Below are 26,834 nucleotides of genomic sequence, written 5' to 3'. Positions count from 1 at the left end.
TTCTCAGTTGATCCGCATCGATCTTACGTGTTCTCTTCCCCCGCGGTTTCCTTCGCCCCGTGATAAATGGAATTGCGGAAAATATATATCGGGTGCCGGTAGGACCGGAGACGATAAGAACGAAGTGGAGGTAGGAGAAACAATTATTGAAAGATTATTGAATTTATTATAATTAAGTTTGGCACTTTGTAGACTATAACAATAGACCCAGGCAGCACACATTGGTTTCAAAACCGTTTCATAAACGTTTTGCCGTAACGTTTCATATCCATTTTATTGAAACGTTTATTTAGGAGAAAAATGTCCAACGAAAAAACGTTAGGAGAAACATTTCTTTTTCGGCAAAAAAACGTTTCAGAAACCATCAGAAAAATATTTATCAATTCTATGTATCAGTGCCTCGAAGATAGACAGAGTTAAGTCACATTTTTGTAAAAAACTAGATTTTTATATTTTATGAATTACTCTAAATTTCGTGTAGTGGAATCTCACTCTTTTGAAATATTGAATATTGGATCGGTTTTCCGGATGGTTATTTATAAGGTGATAACACAAATGTTACTTGCGAGAACGTCACGTCTGGCCATCTATCGGTCGCTTGGTGAATCAGAGGTGGGAATCACACACACTTGTGTTGATTTTTGCCTCTTGTTCCATAATCGAGTACATTGAAACGTATGATGTAAGAATAATTAATACTCGCAAAGTAAGTAGAAATTACTATTTTTTCTATATTAATTATATAATTTCAAATCAATTTAATAAAACACATTTTTCGTTTCTGTGGAAACGTGAAAAATACGTTTTTAAAATTTAGGTCTAAAAACGGTTTCTATTTAAACCGTTTCTTAAATGGTACTTTATGTTTCTTAGACATTAGATACGTCTAAGAAACATATATTAGGCTAACATGTACTGCCTGGGGATTATTATATACAATTATTATATACAATTATTGAATTTATTATAATTAAGTTTGGCACTTTGTAGACTATAACAATAGATTATTATATATTGCGGTTAAACAGTTAATAATAGGAAAAGCTGTCGCTACAATTCGTTATTCATATGTCTTAATAAATATAATACGTCATCTGGATATTCATTTGCCAACATCTCATTTGGCATATAACAAGTACCTTTGAATTTAGAAAAATATATGCCGATTATGTCATCGGTATTCATCACAGGTACATCTGCTTGCCTTAAATCTCCTGCAATAAAAAACATATGCGCATGTTATTATATACAGTAAATATATCTAATTCAGAATAATACAATTTATTTAATATTTCATTTATACTTTCGGGGACACAATATGTCTTCTTGTTTTCGCAAAGGATCGTGTAGCATAAAATTGATCCCTTGGCTCTCAAGTTCAATTTCATCCCCCATTTGATTATCACTCCCTTCATATTCAAAGTGACAATTCGCACGATCATTCCAACTGCGAATTTTATTCCAGCAGTTCGCTTCTTTGGTTTGTACTCTTCTTTTTCACATATCTAAAAAGTGGAACATACAATTAATGATAATAAATAATTATCTCTATGATTTCATACACAACACATCTCCGAAAAAAATGATCTCTTAAAAGGAAGCAAATTGGAGTAACAGGCTTATGCTGTCTCTATAAATATACTATATATGTTTAATAAAAAGAGGTACTAAGGAAATTCTAATACTGATAAGTATCATCGTCAGTTCCCATACAGCATGAAAAGATTGTATATATATTGCAGGAATCTTCCACCGCAACGTAGCAACATTGCAAATTCACTGCGAAATGTTTTTGCAGCATTGCTATGGGATTGCGGGAATGTGAAAATGTCCGCTTTTCGGAACATTGCAACGAAACGTCATAATAATATTGCAATTTAATGAATTTGCAATAATTATAATTATTCGTTATTATATACTTTAAATATTTTTATGTATATAACTTCAATATTTTTATTTATTAACATAAATAGACAATTATATATAATATAACAATAGTAATAAAAAATGAAATAAACATTTTCTCTATTTTTGTTATAAAAAAAGTAACTGTTCGTTATAAAAAAAACTTAAAAATCCTCTTCTTGAGATATTATTTTTCCTTTAATTATGTTAAAATATTTTTCCTTTAATTAAATAATTGAATCTTCTTCGTTTTTGTTTGTATGTTGCCTGTAAAAATAAAATAGGAATTAAAATTCATATATTAGCATAAAATTACATAAAAATATACATACTGCAAGTATGTATAGAATTATATGTAAAATGACATACTTTGATCTCCCAATCCTAACCGGAGCTTGAGCAAGCCACTTGGAAATGCATTCAGCAATTTCTGCATCAGTGGCATGATTGTGTATTTCACGAACAGCTTCTATAACAGAAAAAGTTATTAAAAATATTACAACTATTAATATGCAGTTTTCTAATGAATTTCCATAATTTTGAGGTTATAGTGATATAAACCGTGAGATAGGCAAATAGAGTGATTCTCTATTATAATTAATAGATACAAGATTAACAGCACACAAGTGCTATAATTAGACATAATATTATAAAAAAGTACGTACCTTTTTCTTTTACGTAACTACTTTCTTTTAGAATGATGCTCGCGTCGTACAACCACCATGTTCTTTAGATAGTCGAAAGAGACAAACACCCCATGCACATATATATTACCGAGCTCAGATTCTGGTCATCACACATCATTGGTCGAATAGATTTGGACGGATCTCGTTAGGATAGGAAGACTCCAATGTTTTAATAAAATGAATTATTAATATTAATTAATTACAAATTTTGATTGTGCAATGTTTCCGAAATATTAATGTCATGTTGCTACAAGTGTGCTGGTATTTTGCGGATATATATCTCTGCAATGTCTTTGTACTGTTGCATTGCAATTTGCAACGTTGCAACGTTGCTGCAATGCTGGTGCAAGCTTCTGTGCTGTATGGGTTATGTTAGCTAAAAACTGCTCAAGCCTAATGCAGAATCAGAATCTATTTTTGCACGTTTATATTTTCTTTTATTTCCTCTATTATACTGCATAAGGAAACCATCTTTTTCAGAACGTCATCGTGACGTAAAGTATAACTAAAATAACATAATTATCCGCAGAATATTCTGCGTTATATGTTTTCTTTTTTATGTGTATATACAGGGTGGCCCATTTTAATTTATACAGTCGATTTTTTAAAAAACTAAAAGAGATACGAAAAAATGTTTCAGACAGACATGTCACGATTTCGAGGGGGACATAAGATGATACCATTGGTTTGACCTTGAATAGTCGTTTGAAGGTCACGCGAAGATCACCTTCAATTTCTTAAATTGAAACCCCAACTTTTTATTGCAGATTCTTATTCTCCATCGAAAAGTAAGTAACTTTTGTCTGAAACATTTTTCCGAAAAATGTCATCTTATGTCCTTAAAATGATCTTCAAGATGAGTTTTGAGGACATTTTAAGGACATAAGATGACATTTTTCGGAAAAATGTTTCAGACAAAAGTTACTTACTTTTCGATGGAGAATAAGAATCTGCAATAAAAAGTTGGGGTTTCAATTTAAGAAATTGAAGGTAATCTTCGCGTGACCTTCAAACGACTATTTAAGGTCAAACCAATGGTATCATCTTATGTCCCCCTCGAAATCGTGACATGTCTGTCTGAAACATTTTTTCGTATCTCTTTTAGTTTTTTAAAAAATCGACTGTATAAATTAAAATGGGCCACCCTGTATGTGTGTGTAATCTGTACATATCACACACAGAGAATAGACACACGCTTGCGCGCAGTCACGAACTTACCACAGATACCATCCCAGTTGTATCTCGTACTAACTTGGTACATCCCTTTCCATTGCTTCTACCAGCAGATTCAACCTGCACATATATGGAAATTTATTTACATTTTTATTAGCAGATATTTTATTTTGCAAATATATCGCGTAAAACGCTCACTTCAAAATATATGAATATTTCGAATAAACAGGTTTATGCATAAAATTAAATAAAGTGTTTATGTACACCACTAATATTTGCATTCCTTGGAGATATTCTCATATAAAAATATATTAAACAATAAATATTAATATTGCGCTAAAGAAAGAAGATGAAAAGTTACAAAACTGTCATTTCTTTTCTTTATTTATAAAATTATTGAAGTACCTTTTTCACTCGTTGCATAAATTTCATTATATATTCCTTGTCTCTTATATAAGACTTTACGCTCAGGTATCCATTCTCTTGTTTTATCACCTCTATGAGCCTCGAAAACCAACGAAGTTTATCACTCACGTATGTGGCGCCAGTAAAATTTCTAGTCATATATGTCTCCAAAAAAGAACCTACTGCTATAACATAATAGTAACTCAATTCTAGCAGCAGCTGAAACACACATTACATTCATAAATAAAACTGAGATCATATAAAACAAAAAATTATTTTGGAATTAAGAAACGAAGCACTTTTTATTAATGTGTCAGTGATTTAATATACGAACTTGCATGTTTGTGACCAATGATTTTATTTGAATTAACTTTACGAATTCTTGTTTCATTTAGTAGATTTAATATATTATACACGAATAATTACCTCGAAGGTATCTATTCTGCAATATCTATCAGAACTTATGATAGGTTCCACAAGCTCCCAAATTCTATTATTATCTAGAACGGTTTCACCACGTAAGACATCGATATAATAACATTCTTCGGATTCATCCGGATCTAGATTCCTGCAATAAAATAATGAAAAAGCATGTATAAGTTTGAAAAAAACCGGAAATGTAAAAAAACGCATGATTTATCTTATTTAATATAAAATTAGTTTTACCATTTTGATTGCCATTTTAATAACAAATAAGTTTGGCTCCAACTACTAGCTATAGTTACAGGAAAAGATAATAGATCGCAGCGTATGCCAAGTCTTCTTGCAACACTCTGGAACATGATTGCCAGCATTATTGCTTTGCCAACTTTCTCTTCTAAGACCTGTCATAGTTTAAGAAACAAACATATTAACATTATAAGATATAATAACTATGAAGCTATACATATATAACATAAGCTGATCCTAAGGTATTTTAAGTTATAACTTACGTAATTTATCAATAGATATTCTCTGAAGAATTTTGGATTATCATATGCAGCTGCACGGAAGTTTAGTTCAGAAAAGAATATCTTGCGAAGGCTATCTAGAATCTGGATTCCGTCGCTCTTGTCCCAGTGATTTTCTTCGACAGTATGGTATTTCCTAAACGAGAATTGTTCACACGATGCCGAGAATATCGGATGTATGGGATTCACCCGTTTAAGATCTTCCATTATCAGTTGTGCGATTTTATCCAGCTCCCTTTCAATATGCGAATAGGAGACATTTTTTTCCGGCTGAAACCACTGTGCACTAAAAGTTGCTACCTCTTCCAGTAGCTGCTGGTCAGCAGGGCGATTTATGAATTCTTGCCACACGTGTTTTAAATGACGATGCTTCAGATATGACGGAAGCTCTTTAGCGTAATAAATATTTGTCAGGTCCTTATTACGTCCACTAAAAATAAACACTTTGTATGTTAATTGTTCGATAAATGTTTTATCTTTTTAACATATACGTTACAGTATCACCACATAAGTTTTCTAATAAGTAGAAATATTTATTAAATATTCTTTCTTAAATTCTTTCTTACTTTTGTGAGTGTTCAGATAAAAAACTTGTTAATCATCCACAAGTAAATAATAGTTCAAATGATGTGTTGTCTCATTTGGATGAAGTAACAGATTAAGCTCTTCCTCATTGACGATTATCTTTATGCAATGGAACCAAGAATGAAAACCGCTGAATCGGTTGGACAATACAAGTTCTTGCAGGCATTGATAATAATCGATGTAGTATTTTTTGCTCATTTGTCGCAAACAATGCTGCACTTCTTTCCTGCATTTTATTCGTGCTAGTAACAATTCTTTGAAATCTAGATATTCCCTGTGCATTTCCTTTCCACAAACTTCTTTGAAAACAGGCCATCTGGAATTAAAATGTAAGGAAAGAATATATATTTAACACATATCTTTTTTGAATCGCCGGAAACTTCAAATTTAATTGACAATAATTTTAAGTTGCGCTATACTGGCCAAGTGTCAGATGGTCGGACAATATTTTTGTGCATTAGATGCAATGATTATTAGGAATCTATTTTTCAACTACGCGCCAACAATTTTGTCAGTCTTAAAAACGCAGCCATTTCCATATTCCATATAAACCTATTAATAAGTAGGAATCATTAATTAATAATATTTCGTTGTGAAAAAATACCACCCCACGCCAGGAATCGAACCTGGAACCTCTCTCATTCCGTGCGAGCGTCTTTCCAGTATAGCGCAATTTAAAATTATTGTCAATTAAATATATATTTAAGTTTGGAAATCATATAATTGTGTATATAAAACCTTTGTTAGAGTAACAGATTTTGAAAAATTTGAAGTACTTACTTTTTATGCATATTTATGCATATTTATGCATAAAAAGTAAGTACTTCAAATTCTTCAAAATCTGTTACTCTAACAAAGGTTTTATATACGCAATTATATGATTTCCAAACTTAAATATATATTTAATTGACAATAATTTTAAATGAAGATAATTTCTGAAAGAATATAAAAAGAAAGTACAATAACAATATTTCGATATCATCTTCTTTACGATTGTTATATTTACAATATTATGCCACGACAGAAAATCCTCCTAACGAAACTTCCATCCCTCTCTCTGCACTCTCAGAGATATTCTAGTATAGAGCCTCCATCTTGCCTACACTGTTGGAAAATTTGTGTTTTCTTGTTAAAAAATATGCCGGTTAACATTTTTGTGTTAAATATTTAACACATTCATGTGTTAATTTAACATGTTGCTGTTGTGTTAATTCAACTCAAGTGTTAAATTTTTAAAACAACTAAAAAAAGTGTAAAAATTACACATTGTGCACCTATTTTTAATTTTACACAATAGATATGTTCCGTATTATTAGTGACAAGTTTTATCTGTTAAAATTTACAGAAAATTATGTTGAGAATAAAGATGTATGTAAAAATAACTTTTTTTTCGAGTTAATTTTATCATTAAAAATATGTTGATTTTACACAAAATTTATTTCAAATGACTTCGCAGTTTGTATTCATTTTGGGTAAAAATATTAACATAATATTAGTGTCACCATTTAACATATCTATATTATGTTAAATTAACACAAAAATTTATGTGGACCGTTTGGGATATGTAATATCTGTTAAATTTAACACAAATGTTTCACCTGTGTAGTGATGGTGGTGAAGGTTCTAGATCCACTAGACACGTGGCCGCCTTGCGAACAAATTTGATTCTCTCTGCACCCCCGCCGAAAGAAATATATTGAAAACTGCACGTGATACAGTTTAAACTCAATAATTAAATTTATTAGTTATCGAATTAAATTGCGATATATAGGATATTTCTTTTGGAGGTAAAGCGCATTTTTAAAGATCTTATTTCAAAAATTAAAAATAATTAAAAACATTGTTTGTTAATATAACATTTTTCTGCGTAATTAGGAAAATTGCGATAGTTTACACAATTTCCTTGAAAATCGAATAATGATTGAATAAATTGTCATAAAAAGCAAGTGAATGTCTATTGGATTATAATTAAATTAGAAAAATGATATATTATAAAAGAAAAAAGTTTGAGAGCGAGCGGCAGAGAATCACGGTAAATTTCATCATTTAGCACAGATTATTTATTCAGAAAAGAAAGAAAATTTTCTAATATACTAAATGAAAATGAGTTCTATACTAGAATATTATAATACTAGAATATTCTCAGAGATATTCTAGTATAGAGCCTCCACCTAGCCCACTCAAGTGATGGTGGAGGTGAAGGTTCTAGATCCACCATTGACTAGACACGTGGCCGCCTTGCGAAAAAATTTGATTCTAAGTTCATAATTTGTTTCAATGATAAATTTTTGATAAAATCTAATTACAAAAAAATAGAAATTACCTTCGATTAAACCTTTGTCGCCAAACTGCATTGTTGTTTTCGATCATTTCATGATAATATTTACACGTGGAAGACAAATTTACGATATCTCGAACACTGATATCGTTAAAAGTTATAATTATATTTATTATATCGTTGGGAAGATACATTGTTACGCTATTGTGAGAAAAACGAAATAAATAAATCTATCACGATATTTGTACACAATTTCTCTTGCGTTATACAGGGTGTCCCGGGTTTTAACCGACAAACTGCGGGAGCATATTCTACTAGTGGAAATAAGAAAAAATTCTTATATCGAGTTTGTTTAGAAATGCTTTATTACAAAGTTATAAACCAATATTGAAAAGAAATATGAGATAAGTAACAACGGAACATAGTGTAGAATTTGGAAGGTCGAAGATGTTTATGTGTATTTACATGTATTCATGTTGACTATGTTGAAACGATTCAGTATGATTGTTACTTTCACAACAGTAGCTGTTAGATTTCAATCGTCGTGTCAACTAGCAATTACTATCAGAATGCCAAAAGTGTTTTCAAATGAGGAATACACCGATATTCATTTCGTGTACGGATTCTGTGACGGAAATGCACGAGCTGCCGTACGAGAGTATCAACGTAGATTTCCTAACAGGAGAGTACCAGATAGATTTAAAGCAACGAATTACTAATTCAGTTACTGAGATGCAACAAAATTTTCAGGAATGTCATACTGTAACAAATTCTGTACTACGTCGATGTCTAGCTTGTATCGATGTGCAAGGACAACATTTTGAAATGCGTCACTAAATCATTGCGTAGATAATTTTTATTTTTGTGAAAAAATCCGTTGTTACTTATCTCATATTTCTTTTCAATATTGGCTTATAACTTTGTAATAAAGCATTTCTAAGCAAACTCGATATAAGAATTTTTTCTTATTTCCACTAGTAGAATATGCTCCCGCAGTTTGTCGGTTAAAACCCGGGACACCCTGTATATACCAACGTGATGTTCGTGCACGAAATGTCTCGAATAGAACGTTACAGACGTATTGGCAGTGACCACGTTTTTACGTACAGCTCTGACGAGATATTCTTCAAGACTAGGCCGGGATAACGTTTTGTAGCTGTAAAAGGGACCTCAAGGCCCAAAGGACCGGAGATAATTGAGGCGCGCTGATACTATCGTTTTGAATGATTGCCGAGGGTAAATTTACTTCTTTTAAAGTATCACAAGATATTATTATTATTTTATTTAATTATTATTTTATTTTTAAGCTACACAGATAAATTTCTGATGATAAACAGTGATAGTGAGAAACATTATAATACGAGAGTGGTTTGAAAAGTGCAAAGTTAGAGAGATGTCACCACTGGTGCGTAAATGTATATCCCTCTCTCTCTCTCTCTCGTAGAATTTTGTCCATGGCAAGACTCTTATTATAGGGTCTCTAGTGTGAGCCAGTTCTCAGCGCCATTTCTTTATACTCCAATAAAAAGAAACGGACGTGTCGTCCCGGGGGTGGGCGCAGAAATTAGTTCCCGAAGCCGCCGCTCCACAAGCCTCCACTCTTTTTGTCCCCATATTTTTTAACAAATCAAAGTGCATCATTAAATACGAGGTGTTTACGCATAATAATTGATATTTTCTCAGTTGATCGGCATCGAGTTTACGTTCTCTTCCCTCGGTTTCCTTCGCCTCGTAATAAATGGAATTGCGGAAGCTATCGGGCGCCGGACGGGAGACGAAGAACGCAGTGAAGGTAGGAGGAACAATTATTGAATTATTATAATTAAGAGGCTCTTTTTAGACTATAACAATAGATTATATATTTCGGTCTATGTATAATGTGTACACAGATAATTTCCTTTTTACAAAGTTAATATATGTATGTATATCTTGTCCTTGTATGCACATTTCCATTTGTTAATGCTTAACATCTTTACTCGGGGTATTAAACGTCACACATGTGGTATACATATTTATATATATATATACGTGGGAGTAAAATATGACAGCCTGCTCTGAAAAGATAAATGAGAAACTACTCAACATTCATATACACAACATTCGCATTCGTATCGGAATACTCGCGGGGGGATTATACATACGCATATACGTACGTGGCGCTCGTAAACGATGTTACATGTTTTATTTAATTAACATGAAAAAGTCGGTTGAAGCGAAATCAGAAAAATTTGCTTTCCAATCAGCATGCTTTCCAATTGCATAGCGAAATAAAATGATCAAACTTGTTCACTGATATGCAACAAGCAAGCTTAATTAAATATAAAAAGATTGATATGTTAAATGTAAAATTAATTAAATATAAAAAAAATGACACATTAAAGGCAGAAAAATCCAGATCTTTATAAATCGACAAAATTCAGCAACTGATCACTCTGGACGCAATAAAACATCCACAATCACTGTGATAAAAGTCCAAGATCGGTGAATTATTAAATCCTCTTAAAGAATTAAATAATTATTAAATTGTTCTCCTCACCTTGCACGTATACCCGCTGATAAAGTCCCATTAATGACTAGTATCAAGAGAAATAATGATCCGCGTCGCGTGCACAGTTAATTTAATTCGTTTCGCGATCATCGATACGGATACACATAATTGTGCGGAATTCCGACACGGTACTCCCAAGCGGGATATCAATTCCTTCATCCGACGAGGAAATTATTTCATGCGGTTTATACCGAGAACATCGAACGGTCCCCTTGCGATTTGTCTAGCGGCGCAACGGTGGACACTTAGCAGCGTAATGAAATTCCTTCTAGGCGACGTATGTACAAGGTGTGACTGTCTTTACACTTACAATTAATAATTAATTCCTACGGTACCTCTCCCGAGGCAGTCTTCGCAAAAATAACACATCCCCGAGCCAATAATGCACGCCGACACCGGCGTGTCACGTGCAGGACGATCGAACGACCTTATGCGAGAAATTTTTAATCTAAATGTAAATTGTTTAATCGAAATGTGGATAAATTTGACAAGCGATATCCTGTCGCGACGAATCTCCCATCCGAATTTAGATTCTTTAATCGGAACACAGAAGAAAATTGATGAACAAAATTCGCAACGAAACAAATTTCGGCGTGAAGATTTCTTACTAAAAGTTCGATTCTTTAATCAGAACGTGGATAAATGTGATAAACTTAATTTATAATTTATTAGGGGTGTGATTTAGTTTTGAGGGTTTTTTTTGCTCAAAAACGCATGTATTTAAATATGATAATGAATGAATACCTTAATCAAAATATTTTCCTTCGTTTTCTATAACTTTTTCCCATCTTTCTGGCAAGAGATCGATTCCACCACGATAAAATCACTCTTCTTTTCAGTTGATCCATTCGTCGACGAATTTTCGCACTTCTTCCAAATTATCAAAGTGTGTATCCTCTAAAGCGTGTTGCATCCACCGGAACAAATAATAATCGCATGGAGCAATGTCCGGAGAACACGCGGGGTGCGGTAAGACTTCCCATTCGAGCTCTAACAGTGTTTCTTTCACTGATAACGCAACGTGAGGTCGAGCGTTGTCACGAAGAAGAATCACTTTCCGTCGTTTACTCGCAATTGGTGCTCGTTTTTGGTCCAATGCTTGCTTCAACTTGTACAATTGGTGTCGATAACGATCAGCCGTGACAGTCTCATGCGGATTTAACGGCTCATAGTACACTATCCCACCAAATACAGAGCATTACTTTTCAACCGTCAATATTGCGTCTCGGAGTGGATGTTGACGGTTCGCCTGGATCCACTCATGATTTTCTGCGTTTCGGATTATCCAAATAGATCCACTTTTCATCCCCAGTAACAATCCGAGACAAAAGACTCTTCTTTTTTTGCCTGGCGATCAACGAAATGCAAATGTTCAACCGGTTCGCAATGGCACTTTTCGATAATTCATGTCGAACCCATTTCCCTTCTTTCTGAATTTTTCCCATTTCATGTAAATGTTGTACGAGCAACATTTAATGCTCTGGCAAGTTCTGAAGTGGATTCTGTTGGATTTTCGTGCAATAATGCTTGCAAATCTGCATTTTCAAGCTTTCTTGGTTGTCCCGAGCGTTCTTTGTCCCTTCACACACGTCTTAATTGATGGGGCAGAATCACCATAAGTTTCCACAAGAATTCTATAACCGTCAGCCGCAGTTTTCTTTCGATTAAAAAACAAAAGCAACGCATGTCGAAAATGCTGTTTCGGAAGTTGCATTTTTACGATGATATAAACACGATTGCTTATATAATGCTACTAAATGTGATGGATAATGTCAAGACTGTAAGAAACAACAGTTATCGGAAAGAGCTATTGGAACAAACTGATACTACAGCCATCTGTTGCAAAACCCTCAAAACTAAATCACACTCCTAATACTTAATTTATAATTGAATTTTTTAATTAGAACGCGGAGAAATGTAATAAGCAACGTTTACAGAATTTTGTCGTGAAATTCGACATATAAATAAGAAGATATATAAATATCTTGAAGAGTTCTGAGTTCCCTTCGATCATCCCGCACGTTTCCTTCGGCTCCTCGCTTCGCGCATTCTTGGACGAGTACGAGATATGTACAAGACGGGGAAGTTCTTCTTCGGGGATTCAGGAAGTTGATAAAGCACAGAACTGAGTATCAGTTAGGCTGAACGCGTCGCGTGCGGAGGGTCGCGCACACGTCGTGGTCCTCTCTGTATGTGCAAAAATAGGTATCTTCGCTTCCGGTATCACTCTACCAGACGTCGAGACGTCGAGCCGAGCGTTTTTCTTTAAGTACAAAATATATCCGAGGCTTCTTTCGTCGAGATTGTCATCGGTCTCGTCGATCGTTCTCTCGTGTTGGTCTCGCTTCGCTCTGCAATAGCATCACCATGTGAATCCCATAAATGCAAGTGCAAGTTTCAAACGTGCACATTTTTCTCCAAATCAAAGAATCCCGCCCTCGTATTGACACGAAAATATACATTCCTCCAATATTTCCCATCTATAATCAGGCACGCATTAGCTGATTAATTGATCAAGCAGATTGACATGTCGGATACATTATTTGATTAGCTCCTCTGATTGATGTACTCTGGAAAATGTCGGTAACCAGTGATCCACTGATAGTCTCCTGAGACTGAATCAAGTCTCCTCTCCCTCGGCTGAATCACGTAATTCGACCATCCCCCAGTTATCTGTCCTACTAGCAAAAAGAAACACAAATTTTAATAATAATGATACGACCTTCGATCGATCGAGATTTTTTCCTGCGTAACGACGCAACTCTCTGCAATTGAAATCAATTGAAATTTGATCACAGGTTTCCATCAAGGAAGCTCGTTAGATGATCGCAGGCGCTCTTACTCGCTTTATTACTCGAGATGCGTGACAATCTTTAGAGTCATCCGCAACAGTCTTCATTCCATAGACATTGGACACGTACAAGCTCGATCACGCCAATGCGGAACGATCCTGTATGAATTTGCCTCTCGCTTAGATCGACGTAGAGTCGTCGGTGTCGGTGTCGTCGCCGTAGAGACCCCGGCTATCCGCGTTCGACCACTTAGTGGCGGTAGTTTCCACGCCAACCTCGTACCTGTTCTCCTCCTGGGCGTTGCTGGATGGCACGATTCTCACGTAGGTCTCCCGCACGTCGTTCTTCTGCTCGCTGACGCTCAGAGAGCCTCGCTCCTCGCTGCTGAGCGACTTGGAGCGGGTCTTCTCCTCGGGCTTCTTCGTCACCGACTCTATCGACTCGAGCGAGCTCTTCCTGCGGCTGCTTCTGCGATTTGTCCTGGTGACCTGGTCCTTGCCGCCGATGGTCGAGCTCCTCCTGGTTATCCTCGGAGAGCTGTCGTTCTCCAGGTACTTGCGGATCCACTTGGGAGTCTCGCTCGAGTACGCCTGCGCCTTCTTCGTGTACTTGCCTGGCGTGCTCGGTAGGATTATCGGCGTCTCCCTCTCGATCACCGTCGTGATCACCTGCTCGTTCTCGTCGAAGTTGCTCTCCAGGTACTTGCGCTTTGGTGTGCCGAGGGTCGTGACGTTCAGCCTGCTGAGGATGGACATGCCGCCACCCTCGTCGCCGCCCGGCGTCTCGTACGTGTACGAGTAGTGTCGTTGGATGTGCTTCGGCTCCTGTTGTTGATCCTGTTGCTGCAGCTGATCCTGTTCCCTGTCTTCCTGGCTCCTCTCCTCGCTCGCCTCCTGGTTCCGTCGGTTCTCCTCCTTCTCGATCCTCTTTAGCTTCTCGAGCGCGTCGTCCATCGAGTATCGCGGTGACTTCCTGCCGCTGGTGCCGAACTCTGACAACTTCACCGGCGACAGCAAGGATTGCCTGAGGTTGCCGGCGATGCTGTGCCGTTGCCGAGCAGGCGGATCCAGCAATCGGCGTAGACTCGAGTTCCTGATCTCCGGCACCGACATCCGCTCCCTGACCGGGATCGGCGGTGGTTTGCCGCGCGTCTTCTTCGCGATCGTCGGCGCGATGTCCGACTTGGGCGGCGACGGTGATGTCGACATCTTCTTGCCGGTGAACGGGAAATCCGGAGAGAGAAACCGTCTCTCGCCCGGCGGGAATATCGGCGACGTGGTCGCGACGATCACGCTCTCGAGACCCTCGCAGGTCGGGCTCTTCAGTCTACCGGACGTCATCCCGGACGTCAGGTCCTCCATTTTCATCTGTTGGTGCTCGAAGATCGGCGAGCTGGCGATCGGCAGCAGCCGCGACTTGCAGCTGTCCTGGCTTTCCAGGCTGAAGCGTTGCTTCGCCAGCTGGCTGTCGAGGCTGAATCGCTGCTTCGGCGTGCCAGCGATCAGCCGCAGGTCGTTCTGCGTTTCCAGTTCCGGTATCGAGAATCGATCGCGGTTGAACATCACCTGCGAGGCGCTGCTGCCACCGTTGCCGGCTCCGCCTCCGCCGCCGCCGCCGCCACTACCGCTCAGATCCTTGATATTTCGATACTTGGCGCCGATGTCCAGCTGCGACAAGCGGTCGCGTCGGCTTGCCTGTAGAGCAGCCGGCGCGAACCTCTTGTGCTTGAGCGGGAAGGGCGGCGGCGACGGCGACGGAATACTGCCAAGTTCCCGGCCGGTGCTCAGGCACGGCTGGGATAACCGTTGCTGCCCCCGGCCGGGATAGTAATCGCCGGTGACCAGGGTCGGTTGCGACAGGCGCTCACGCTTGTCCTGTCGCAGGACGAACCTGCGCACGTCCGGCTGCGACAACCGGGACGAGCTCCTCTCCATCGTGAGACTGCCACGCGGGCTGCCACTGCCGCCGCCAAGAGCATGCACGTTCGGTGTTGACAACCGTTCCTCCTCGTTGATGCTATTGTCGCCGGAGGCAGCCCGCAGGCTCGTGTACGAGAGGCGGCCGCCGACCGCACGATTCATGCCGACGAAATTGATGCCGCTCAGGCTGGAATTCAGGGTCGGCTGCGACATGCGAATGCGTCGGTCGGGCGAACCGCCGGAACGCCGATCATACGAGATCAGCAGGGTTGGCAAGTTTGGTTGCGAGTAGCGGCTGCGCTGGCTCGCGGGTGAATAGCTGGGCGGGCAGGGGGTGGTGGAGCGGGTACCTTCGTACGTGCCCGAGTCCTGGGACTCGATGCTCGACTGCGACTGCGGTTGTGCTTTCACTGGGGTGATGTGCAGATTCGGGTGGGACAATCGGTTCCTGCGACCCTGACCGGGTCGCCTTAGGTGGTCAATCAGGTTCGGCTGGGACAGCCGGACGATACAAGGATTGGGACGCCGGTTCAGGTACCAGAGGTCCCGGCGTGAATACGGCTCGCATCAGAGAGTGCCCTCCTCGCGTAGGCGCCGCATGAAGACTGGTCGCACGTCCTCGAAGAACGATGGTAGATCGAGCTCGGCGGCGCGCGCGATACCGCCGTCCTTGCACTCTAGCCAGTACGTGTCCATCAGGCCCTTACCCTGCGAAGAAGATGGACACGCGTTTCAAAAAGATCGGAGTTGAAAGTGAAGATCGTTGGTCGATCAAATGCAAATAAATCGTAGGGAGAATATATTGTAACAATCTTGAGAGTTACCTTCACATCGACGAGACCACGATGCTCGATCTTGAATCCGCCGACCGCGTCGAGCGCCTTCTTCATCTCCAAGCTGATGTGAATCCGCAGGGCTTGAACAAAATATGATACCAGGAGTTAATCGGCGCGTGGAAGTGCAATGAAAACGAGTGATACGTGAATAGACTGAAAAGTAAAAAGTGGATTACCTTCACCGGTCGATTCCATGCGGCTCGCCGTGTTCACGGTGTCACCGAAGAGACAGTAGCGTGGCATCTTGCTGCCGACGATCCCGGCGACGACGGGCCCGGTATGGGCCCCGCTTCTTATCTGAAGACGTTCGCCAGGGCGTTTGGGCACCTGGAAGACCGACGAGGCCGCCAACAGGTCCAACGCCATGGTAGCGATCTCGGACACGTGCTTGTCACCTGCGACAAACGAGATTGCAAGCAAAACTGAGAGTTGATAGATGACAAAAATTATTATTGATTAAAAGTTATTAATTTGAGAATTAGGAGAAACGAAAGTGCATCGTGCTTTTCTGAGCTTGCTTTGAAGGCTTTGCAGGCAACAGAGGTTGGATCAGGGGGAATATCGTACTTTTACCATTTCTGACGGGCAGACCGGAAGCGACCATGTAGGAGTCGCCGATGGTCTCGACCTTGTAGACGTCGTAGCACTCGATGCGGGCGTCAAACAGCTTGTAGATCGAGTTGAGGAACGTCACCACCTGAAATGCGCAGCTCTCATTAATACGTCATGCGCTGGCCCTTATAGTATAGATTAATATTGCATTCCACTACGTTTCGGGTAAAGTGGGTCATTAAATTCCGTGGAGAGCAATCAAATCCGAATGAAATCTCAATTAAATAGTCCTTTAAAATTTGAGGAGCAAGGGCGGTGTGTGGGCGATGATGACAGGAATGGCGCATCGAAGGCTGAAGGATTAATGCGATGACGCGGTTCGAGATCGTCCTGGATGCGTCCCGCGGGAATTCGCCGTGGTATGCGCGCGATTTCATCATTGCGGCAACGAGCTGGTGCGCGGGGATAGCTGATGGTAGTTTCATGTAATTTAGCTTCAGGATCGATCAGTCATCTCCACAGCAGGGCAGAACGAAGGATTCCTCACCTCGAGGGGCGTGTTTTCCGCGGCGATCTCCGTGAAGCCGACTATGTCGCTGAAGTAGACAGTCACCGCCTCGTAATACTCCGCTGGCACCTGGTGGATGAAAGGAAATCTCATGAATGCGCGAAAAATAAAATTATCACAGCTGATTGAATGATATGGACATGATATAGATGATTGAACGATAGAAGAACGTGTCTCCTCGTCACTCTTTCACAGATTCACCTGCTGAGTCTGCTTGAGCTGCTGGGCGACGCTGGGCGGAAGCATCTGGAAGAGCAACGTGTCGCTCTTCCGTTTCTCGCGCTTGAGCTCGCGCGCCTTCTGCGCCAGATTCGCAGCATACATCTGCAATCAATCAGTGAGTCGAGTCAATATCTCCGAGGACGAACGTTTCAGAAGATTCAATGAACTCCATTATTCCCTGAATTTTTCCATGGGTTTCCGTGATCGCTACGCACCGTTAAAAATTGTGCGTCCATATGTTAAAATTTTCTTGTGTTGCTATGTTTTGATTACTACTTCAATGTAAAATTTAACATACAACTGATATGTTATTATTTTTATAACAATTTTTTATGTTACATTAATGTTAACTTCATAACTTAACATTTTGTGTATGTCTCTTAGAAATGGAATATTATTTGAAATGCTTTTAACACGATAATTTTAAACAATCAACATGTCACAAAGTCAGTTTAACATTCTAAAAAAAGTTAAAGTAAATCTTCAAACAATCATGAACTTTGACATATAAAATAATCAAATTTACTAAAATTAAATGTTTCTATCAAAAATAATTTAAGTTGAAATAATTACTATCATGTGTTAATATAACATAAAAAGTAAATGTTCATATTGTACGAACGAAAATGTTCTATCAACTTTTCTGATGAGTTATTGTAACTTCTCTTCCATGTAGTTTTCAATTACTTTGTATGTTATTTTTACATCACACTTAAAGTTACAATAACAAAAATAAATGTAAAGTATTGTGTTAATTACTTAACATTTCTAGTTCGTCAAGAAGTAACATATGACGAATGAGTTACTTTAACTTAAAATTTAGAGTGGACTTTCTGGGACATGCAAAAAATGTTAAAATTAACATTTTACTTTTACTGTGCGTGCGAATGAGAAATTTCCCATGAAAAGCAATCGTCGGCTTTGTCGAGATCGAATGCGTACCTGAATGGTGGCGACAGCGTTGCGCATCAGTATGATGATGATGGGCGACACCACCAGCACCAGGACGACGATGGCGATGCCCGCGACTTCCTTGTTGCTGGCGTCTTGCAACGTCGAGTTGACGTAGTCTCTGGCAGAACAGACGTATCGCACGGACGATCAATACGTTTCGCAAACGGCGAGGGACATATCGTTGTAACGTAACGTATGATACAACAATGTGATTATCGTCGACAGTGAGTCGCGACGAGTGAATTCACTCGCGAGTCGATCGCCTTCGAAAGCGAAAATTGCGAAACTTTACCCCCGCGACAACGTCAGAAACGGAGAACGCCGAGAGATCCCTGTCGGGCTTTGTGAACGTTAACTGGTTCGACGGTCAATTAAAATTCAAAATCTGCGGCTGGGAATTAGATCTCCCGGTCTGAATTGGATTTTAATGGACCGCGTTTAATAGCTACCAAATCTGAAATTTGATTACGAAATCTGAACTTCATTTTTCTCACTGTAACAAACTGCGATGGGTATGTATATGGCTGGTCGTTGAAGTTTTCAAAGGAGAGATAGCGAGAGAAGCAGGCTTCTCTTTCGCTCTGCTCGGCTGTGCGAGGATCAGATCTCAATCAGGGCGTAGCAAGAGATCGATACTTTTCCAATTACGAGGGCGATTACCAAATACATCGGTGCAGGCGACTGTGTTTCGCGGGGGTGTGTTTTATTTGCGGGCCTCGCCGAGACGGGCTCGTGACGAGACACAATTCCATTATGAGGATTCGCTACCTTATCATGTGACGCAATTCCCGTTGCAGCTTTCGCAGTTCGTCGATGTAAGTGGCCATCGAGTCGAAGTAAGCGATTGCGTCGTCGACGCTCGGCTCCCTCTTCTGATTCCGCAGAATTTCACCCCGCCTGAAAGGCAGAGAACGCACGCGTTTACAGTTTCCCGCGCTCTTATTACCGCGATCTATCATCGGCTCTGGTATATATTTACGTCGAAATCTCGCGTGAAAGCCATCTCCATTCCACGGGAATTCTCTCTCCGCCCCGATTTATTAAAAACCGACGTCCACTTTTTCTCATAGGAGATCAGGGCGCGGAAGAAACGCTCCACGAATATTCCAAGCCGGCTTGTACGTCCAAATTTATAAATTTTCAATTCACGTGCTGCGGTCTCGTGATTATTACATGTCGGTATCCTGACAGCAACGGATATGTAATTTCCGGTTGCTCGTTGCATAATAAACACAGGATATCCGAGCGATCTTGCTGTCCGAGAGTATCGCGGAGAAATTCCGATAAAATTCCCGGGAGAATTTTAATCGCGAAGAGGATCGCGGGGAACCTTGCTTTTTACCTTGCCTTGATCTTGTCGTACTCGGGTATGGTCTGCGTGAGCTCATCGTAGAACATTTTCAGGGAGGGCACGTACGTCAGAGCGGCGTTCAGCAGATCGCGTCCCAGAGCATCGTGGCGCACGTAGCTCACGTAGTTGTCACCGATCAGGATACCGCGGCCGAAATAGTTGATCCCCTCGACCGAGGCGATCCCGAGGCTTTCGATGCTGCGCAAGAGATTCTTGAAGGCTATCAGATACCTGCGACAGAGAAACGTCTAAGGTACATACACACGTATTCGACACGTATTTGAGGAGCATTTGCGCGGGTGTGAGATCAAAAATTAAAAGATCCTTTTTAAGTTTCTTGATCGATCGTACGTGCGACAAAATTGACAACGAAGCGAGTAATTTCTGATTCCTTGTGAAAAGGAAATAGAAATTCGATGACATTTTAATTTCGAATTCTTATATCGTTTCCGATAAATTATTTCGATTCTAGATTCTTATCTTTAGATCTTGATTTAGCATTCCGTAACTCCTCGCTGGAAGGAATCCAGAAATTGCATCGCTTACGTAAAGGGACCACCCTTGTCTCCACCCTTTCCACGAGAGATTCGTCATCTCGGTTTTAGAGACAAGGAAATGGAGATAGACTCCCACACCCACAGAAAAGATTTCTGGACTTAATGCTATTACCCTTTAATCTATCAAAATAAGATCGCTATAGCGACAATCATATTTATTATTGAAAAGAAGCATAATTTAATCTTGAATAGAAAATTCGAAAATCTAGATTCAAATAATCTTCGTGCTATCTCATTCATTTTCTCAGAAGGATTTAGATAAAAATTTGTAGCAAGTTCAAAATATTCTTGATTTAAGAATATTGTGAGATCTAAAAGACATCTTATTCTATTCTTGTAAGAGAATTTGTAGAATCTGCACAAAACGGCCAATATTTATGTGTTGCAATCGAAAATCGGGAAAGTGTTTCTGTTATTTACAATGAATAAGTGCAAAAGATATGGAAATGTCTTATCTCGAATCTTATTTCTCAAGTAAGTATATTGTATATACTTACTTACATTTCCATATCTTTTAATATTTCTTGCATTGTAAATAACAGAAACACTTTCCCGATTTTCGATTGCAACACATAAATATTGGCCGTTTTATCGGAATAAAGGACGCAGAAGCGCCGAGTCGACGAGCGACTGTGAGAAAATGATGCGTCGACATGGACAAAGCCTACTATAAAGTGGCGCTAATATCAAATTATTCTACATAGAAGAATATATAAGCATAAATTTGTACATGTTACTCTTGTCTGAAGACAGTAAGACAATCTTATTTAATTCGAGAGAGAAGAATAGAAATTACTGATTTAAATTAAAAATTGTTTTATTTTCATATTTTTTATACTTGTAATACGATTAAATTAGTCAAGAATATTTTTCGTCTTGTTATCAGAAATCCTTTCTGAGGGTGCAGAGAGGGATTCTAATCCCCGTTACCTCCACACGCCGCTGTTGTCCGTCTCCTTGATCTGATTAGTCAGATGATCCAGCATTGCGGCGTTCACGCTCGTGTACCAGGCCATCACCTCCGTGATGCTGCTCTCCTCCGAGCTTATCTTCTGCCTGTGGGCAACAGACGAACGGTACTTTACGCTCAATCGCATCATCGCGTGCATCAACGAGATACGCGGCACCGTCGCTACATAAAGAGAAAAGCACTTTGAACTTGCGCGATCTCCTCTCGTGAACGCGATAATCGCACGCATATGTTTGTAATGCGAATGTAATTGCATCGTCGCGTGACGGGGTAGATCCGATCGAGAGAGAGATAGATAGATATTTATTTTATTGTACTGGGTACGTGCCCTTAAGTACAAAGAAAAACAAAAGTGGGTAAACCCATACAGAATTTCAGTTAATACAATTCATCTCGTAATAACAAGTTAATACAAAATTTACATTACACCAATATGCACTGGAAGAACATTAATTATAATTAATGGACGGAGAGCTCCAAAAGATGATCATACAACGCGCGCTTAAAAACCGGCACCGAGGCTGAGCCACGCAGGGACGCGGGAAGGGAGTTCCAGAGACGCGTACCGCAGACAATGAAAGAGCTCTGATAAGTCGCAGTACGACAACTAGGAACGACAAGGTCCAGCCCACAGACTCGCGTCGCCACGTTGTCTCTAGCATCAGTCACATAGCGAGGCCTCTCAGACAGATGAAGCGGGACCCGATACCGCAGAGCCTCGTACATCAAGACACCTATAAAGTAATCGCGCCGCTCATGCACCTTCAACCACCCAGCTCTTCTGAAATATGGAGTGACATGCTCATCCCTCCTCACGCCAAAAACGAAACGCACACAGGCGTTTAAAGCTCGCTGGAGTCTCGTATTCTCCACCCCAGTTATATCGGACACGACCACCGAACAGTAATCAAGCTGAGGATAGATCAGCGAGTTGATCAGTGTCTTCCTCAAGCAAAGCGGGAGGCGACCGCTATTAGTTCTCAGCTGATAGAGTGTGCGGTAAATCTTATTGCACGCTGCAGTAACCGTTTCGCGCCAGCTGAAAGTTGGCGTGATGTAAATCCCTAAATTCCTAGCCGAGGTAACAAATTCAACGACAGAATCGCTCACTCTGATAGGTGGAATTGTACTCAGGTCGAGTGAGTTTACGTACCTGGCAGAACCGAGAGTCATTGCTTTGGTTTTCCCCGGATTCAAACGCAGCATGTTCCGATGCCCGGCAGCAGAGCGCCTCGATATCCTCATTGACGCGAGCAATACCATCACCAAGGGTGGCAGGGTCACAGTGGAGGTACAGCTGTAGGTCGTCAGCATATCTCACAACCTGACAATTACGTATTACCGAGACTACGGCGGACGTGTACAGATTGAATAACAGAGGTCCGAGAACCGAGCCCTGAGGCGCGCCCGACGAAACCGACCTCCAACGGGAAGTCCCCTGACGGACCCTAACAGCCTGCCTCCTGCCCGTCAAATACGACCAAAACCACCGAAGCACAGGCCAGGAAAAACCCAATGCCGCCAGTCTCTGAAGAAGAATAAAGCGGTCGACTGTATCGAATGCTTTAGAGAAGTCGAACAGCACCAACACGGTAACCCTGCGATTGTCGACCCCCCTCCGAATATCGTCAGTAACCTTCAGCAGGGCAGCCTGAGTAGAACCACCAGCATTAAAACCGAATCGTGTCGGATCCGCGTAGCCAGACTGACTCAGGTACTTCGCGACATCGTCCCGCACAACGCGCTCAAGCACTTTAGAAAATTCGGAGAGGATAGAGATCGGCTTGAAATCAGACGGCCGCGTAGGATTCGATATTTTTGGTATTGGCGTGATGAGAGCTGATTTCCAAACCGCAGGAAAACACGAAGAGCTGAGGGGCCAATTAAAAATCTCCAACAATACCGGAAAAAGAGCTGCGGCACACGATCTCAGAAAGAAGCCCGAAAAGCCATCGCACCCCGCCACCCTAGAGTCCGGGAAATGGAAGTGCTTAATCAGATATTCCGTAGTAACGTGCGCAAAAAAATTGACTGTCGTCGAAGTCAGAGACACGCAAACGCGACAGACACGTCTCAGAGGGAGCGCGCCCGAAAGCCCCGCAAAAAGAGTCGTTCACGGCGTCAGGGTCCAGAGCACGCTCACCCACAGCCCTCCCATCCCGCACCACACGCAAACTCCTCAGCTCGATCCACAGCTTACGTGCATCCCTAACACTCGACAAACGTGAAAAACAATAATTCGAGCGAGCATCGCGAACCCGCTCTCTGACCCGTCTCCGCAAGCCCTTATAAGCCTCCTGAGCTCCAAAGAGAGAGCGAGAGAGAGAGATAGATAGATATTTATTTGCACTCTGGGACAAGTCCCCTCAAGCGCTCGACACAGTGATATACATATGTATAATCATTACAAAATATTACCGGTGTAGATATAAAGTAGCATACATAACATGAAAGTGAAATAAAAAGATATAAATGAAAAATACTATAAAATAAAATAAACTATACATGCAGCAAAATATAATTAAAAAAAAATACCATAGAAAAGAGCTCCAAAGCAGCTGAATAAAAGTATAATAGAAAGAGCTCCACTAATAGATGCACATACTAAACACAACTGGCGCTACTAATCACACAGCTCTCCCTTAAACCACGAGACAGAAACAAGTAAGAGAAAAATAAACTAAAAAATAAACTAATAGACTAAAAATAAACTAAGAATGCAGCGAAAATACAATAGTAAGAGCCCCGAAATACTAGGACCGCTTACTAAGGAAAAGGTCATACAGCTCTCCCTTAAACCGCGAAGCAGAATCAAGCGATTTCAACTCTTGTGGTAGAGCGTTCCATAGTTCTGCAGCAGAGCACCTAAACGATCTTCTATACTGTTCCGTCCTACACGCTGGAACCTCCAAGAGTGAGCCTGACGCACGAGTGCATCTCACGCTAACATCGCTTCTCCAAGTCAGTTCATTTACTAGTGTTAATGGCCTGCTGGATAAAATCACGGAACGTATGAGAGTCACCATTAGATACTTTCTACGCTCATCCACTTTTAGCCATTTAAGTTGTGCGAAGAAAGGGGTAATATGGTCATCAAGCCTACATTGCACTATGAACCGCACACATGCATAGAGAGAGAGAGAGAGAGAGAGAGCGATCGTCAGATCCAGACGTAACGTCTAAAGGTCTAGTACCTTAAAGATGATATTTGCGCGAGTCTCTGAAACGCAGGTAGTCCCAAAAGACCCCAAAAAGTTGCAGTTTACGGTCATCGCGCGTGGATCCGTGGATCCATAAATCTGTCCTGACGACGCAAGTTTCTCGATCTGTAAATTCGAGAAAGCGTGCTTGGATCGGTACATTAATATCATCTAATTTATTCGTCCCTGGAGATGGCACCGTCCACTTTTACGAGCGGCGATCTAAAAAATAATCGCGTGGGATCCCTCGAGGAGGAGGATAGGGCAGAGGAGCCGCTACCCTCGCGGATTCACACGTAGTGTGATGTCGGTCGATGATGATGATGATACTGGCAGGCAGACCTTCGCGTTTGTAGCGAGGGTCTGATCAGCGTAGTGTGTCGCGATATCGAGGCAAGATTTAATCGCGGAGAATAAGAGAGCGAGGGAGACGGAGGCACCTGGAGAGACAGAGAGATACATAGGCACGAGGATGAACAGCGCGATGAGGGGGACGAGGGGAAGGAGGAGGAGAGAACGATCGAGAGAGAAAGACGAGGTCTAAAAATACTGTCTATTGCTCCAAATGGGCGCTCGCGCGCTCATGTGTGACGACCTCTTCCATTGCTCCTAAAGAGAACATCAGCGAGAGAGAAAGAGAGAGAGAGAGATCGAGGGAGACGTGCAGGAGAACGAAAGTAAGAGGACCGATGGGTGTGTGGGAGGGTAGACGGCAACTTCATTGCGGTCCAACCGAGATTGGTTATCCTCGCGCAAAGAAACAAGAACGCAAGAATAATCACGGCGCTACTCGAAAAACGAGAGCACGCACGAGCAGCGTCGCGTGCTCGACGAATAAATTCAATTGTCGGCGGATCAATGCGCGATTGCTGGAGTGGAGAGAACGGAACGACGATGGTCGGGAGAATAAGCGCGGATATTTGGCGAGGAAACAGGGAGGAAACACGGGGGGACGCGTCCCGAGATAATATCTGCTAAGAGCCGAGTTATTACCGAGTGGAGAGTAAGCAAGCAAGAGGGGGTGTCCGATATAAACCGCGGGGTGCGACAGTTACGAAAGGAACGTAAACTGGTATGACTAATACGAGCGATGTCGCTTATGTGCCTTGAACGACGAGTCGGGATGAAATATGGAACACACGAGAAGAGGAATATTTTCCATCCGCACGGATGAAATTAAATTACACGAGGACGCATGCAGAAATTGCACGGAGCGATGCAGCGTAATTACCGAGTAATAATTAACGAGTAATAATGGATAATAAAAAAACGCGTAATATTTATCATATAATAAATAATTACGGGAGTAATAGCGAGAGAGAGAGAGAAAAAGGCGCCAAGAATAAAGGTATCATCGTATCAAAATCAGATTCAGGAAAGGAAATGATCGAGCGATCAAACATCTCGGGATTTGGAACCCAGCCACCCCCGCGAACTTAAAATGAAAACCGTGATGATTTTCATTGAGAATCATAACAGAATTATAAATGGATCAAATAGAAGATGTATCTCGAGGGAAGCCCAAAGGAATTCGTTACGTGCCCTCCGTATCGATCGTGCGTCCTCCCGCAAGAATTCTCGCCCTTATCCCGCGGGCTTCTCGGGGAGAAGCCGGGGTTGTTAGCGGCTTGTTATCGGTTGTACTGTATGGCACAGATGCGCCGCAACCGATTCTAGCGTGTGGTCGTACGATAGTACGATAGTCATCGCGGATACAGCTGGCCCTTTCCGTCTTATTTCTGCTCCCGCTTCTCCTCGACGCTCGTCCGCAAAGTTCTCGATGTCGGTGGAGATATCGTTACAAATCGGACACGCCGTTTCTTGTTGGTACGAAAAATTATTGCCTGAATTATTGACTGAACAGGGAGCATCATCTTTAACGATTGCTGCGATTTATAGAAATTAATTAACTTATCATGGATTGATTCATCGATCAATGGGTCTTCATATTCGATACATTCTTTTCCGGAAGCTATTCGCGAAAATTTAAAAAATTATCTTCTTGAACGCGATTTGTAAATTCAGGTCATCGAAAGAAAAATGCAACAAAAGCGCATTTAATAATTATTCCGGTAAACGCTTTCATTTCCGCTCGGCGAGGATCTCGCGTTTCCGCTAATGGACCACAATGGTCAATAACGGTGCATTCACAGTCTGAAATAGAGAAGACAAAAACGTGGCGGTCGTCTCGGCCCCCAGCAAGTTACGTCACGTTGATATAACCAGGCCGAAATAAAAAGTGTCCGCTGTTCCACACAATTCCGCGACACCCGTTACAATCAGCGGCGCATTGTCACTTTGGCGGTGCGCAGCCTCCTGCAAAATACTCCGTCTTTGCTCCATCGCTGGACGTCGGGGTGGCGCGGCCTTTCCATATCGACAT

The 26,834-nt window shown here is 41.1% G+C and overlaps 2 protein-coding genes across 2 annotated transcripts in view; both read right to left on the bottom strand.

Annotated features, from left to right (window-relative positions):
* Positions 1–942: 942 nt before the first annotated feature.
* LOC105281937 lies at positions 943–15,722 on the bottom strand. Its single transcript, XM_011343528.3, has 9 exons — positions 15,592–15,722; positions 5,686–6,020; positions 5,102–5,549; positions 4,836–4,993; positions 4,596–4,737; positions 4,170–4,388; positions 3,810–3,884; positions 1,304–1,505; positions 943–1,214 (listed from the first exon to the last, which is right to left on the bottom strand). The coding sequence occupies exons 3-9, from the start codon at positions 5,324–5,326 to the stop codon at positions 1,051–1,053; spliced, it is 1,185 nt and encodes a 394-aa protein (XP_011341830.2). The 5' UTR covers positions 5,327–5,549; positions 5,686–6,020; positions 15,592–15,722; the 3' UTR covers positions 943–1,050.
* The window catches only part of LOC105281942, a 38,001-nt gene continuing 23,600 nt past the window's right edge, over positions 12,434–26,834 (bottom strand). Inside the window, exons 6-16 of the mRNA XM_026974462.1 lie at positions 21,212–21,337; positions 19,716–19,955; positions 19,142–19,270; positions 18,362–18,491; positions 17,399–17,521; positions 17,177–17,266; positions 16,651–16,774; positions 16,254–16,472; positions 16,066–16,157; positions 15,823–15,949; positions 12,434–15,699 (exon numbers count right to left, since the gene is read on the bottom strand). Coding sequence (XP_026830263.1) covers positions 13,502–15,699; positions 15,823–15,949; positions 16,066–16,157; positions 16,254–16,472; positions 16,651–16,774; positions 17,177–17,266; positions 17,399–17,521; positions 18,362–18,491; positions 19,142–19,270; positions 19,716–19,955; positions 21,212–21,337 — 3,598 coding nt within the window. The 3' untranslated portion in view covers positions 12,434–13,501. The remainder of the gene's footprint in view (positions 15,700–15,822; positions 15,950–16,065; positions 16,158–16,253; positions 16,473–16,650; positions 16,775–17,176; positions 17,267–17,398; positions 17,522–18,361; positions 18,492–19,141; positions 19,271–19,715; positions 19,956–21,211; positions 21,338–26,834) is intronic.

The sequence above is a fragment of the Ooceraea biroi genome, chromosome 12, assembly GCF_003672135.1.
Source record: "Ooceraea biroi isolate clonal line C1 chromosome 12, Obir_v5.4, whole genome shotgun sequence".
NCBI lineage: Eukaryota > Metazoa > Arthropoda > Insecta > Hymenoptera > Formicidae > Ooceraea > Ooceraea biroi.
This window is presented reverse-complemented; position numbering and strand designations above follow the sequence as displayed.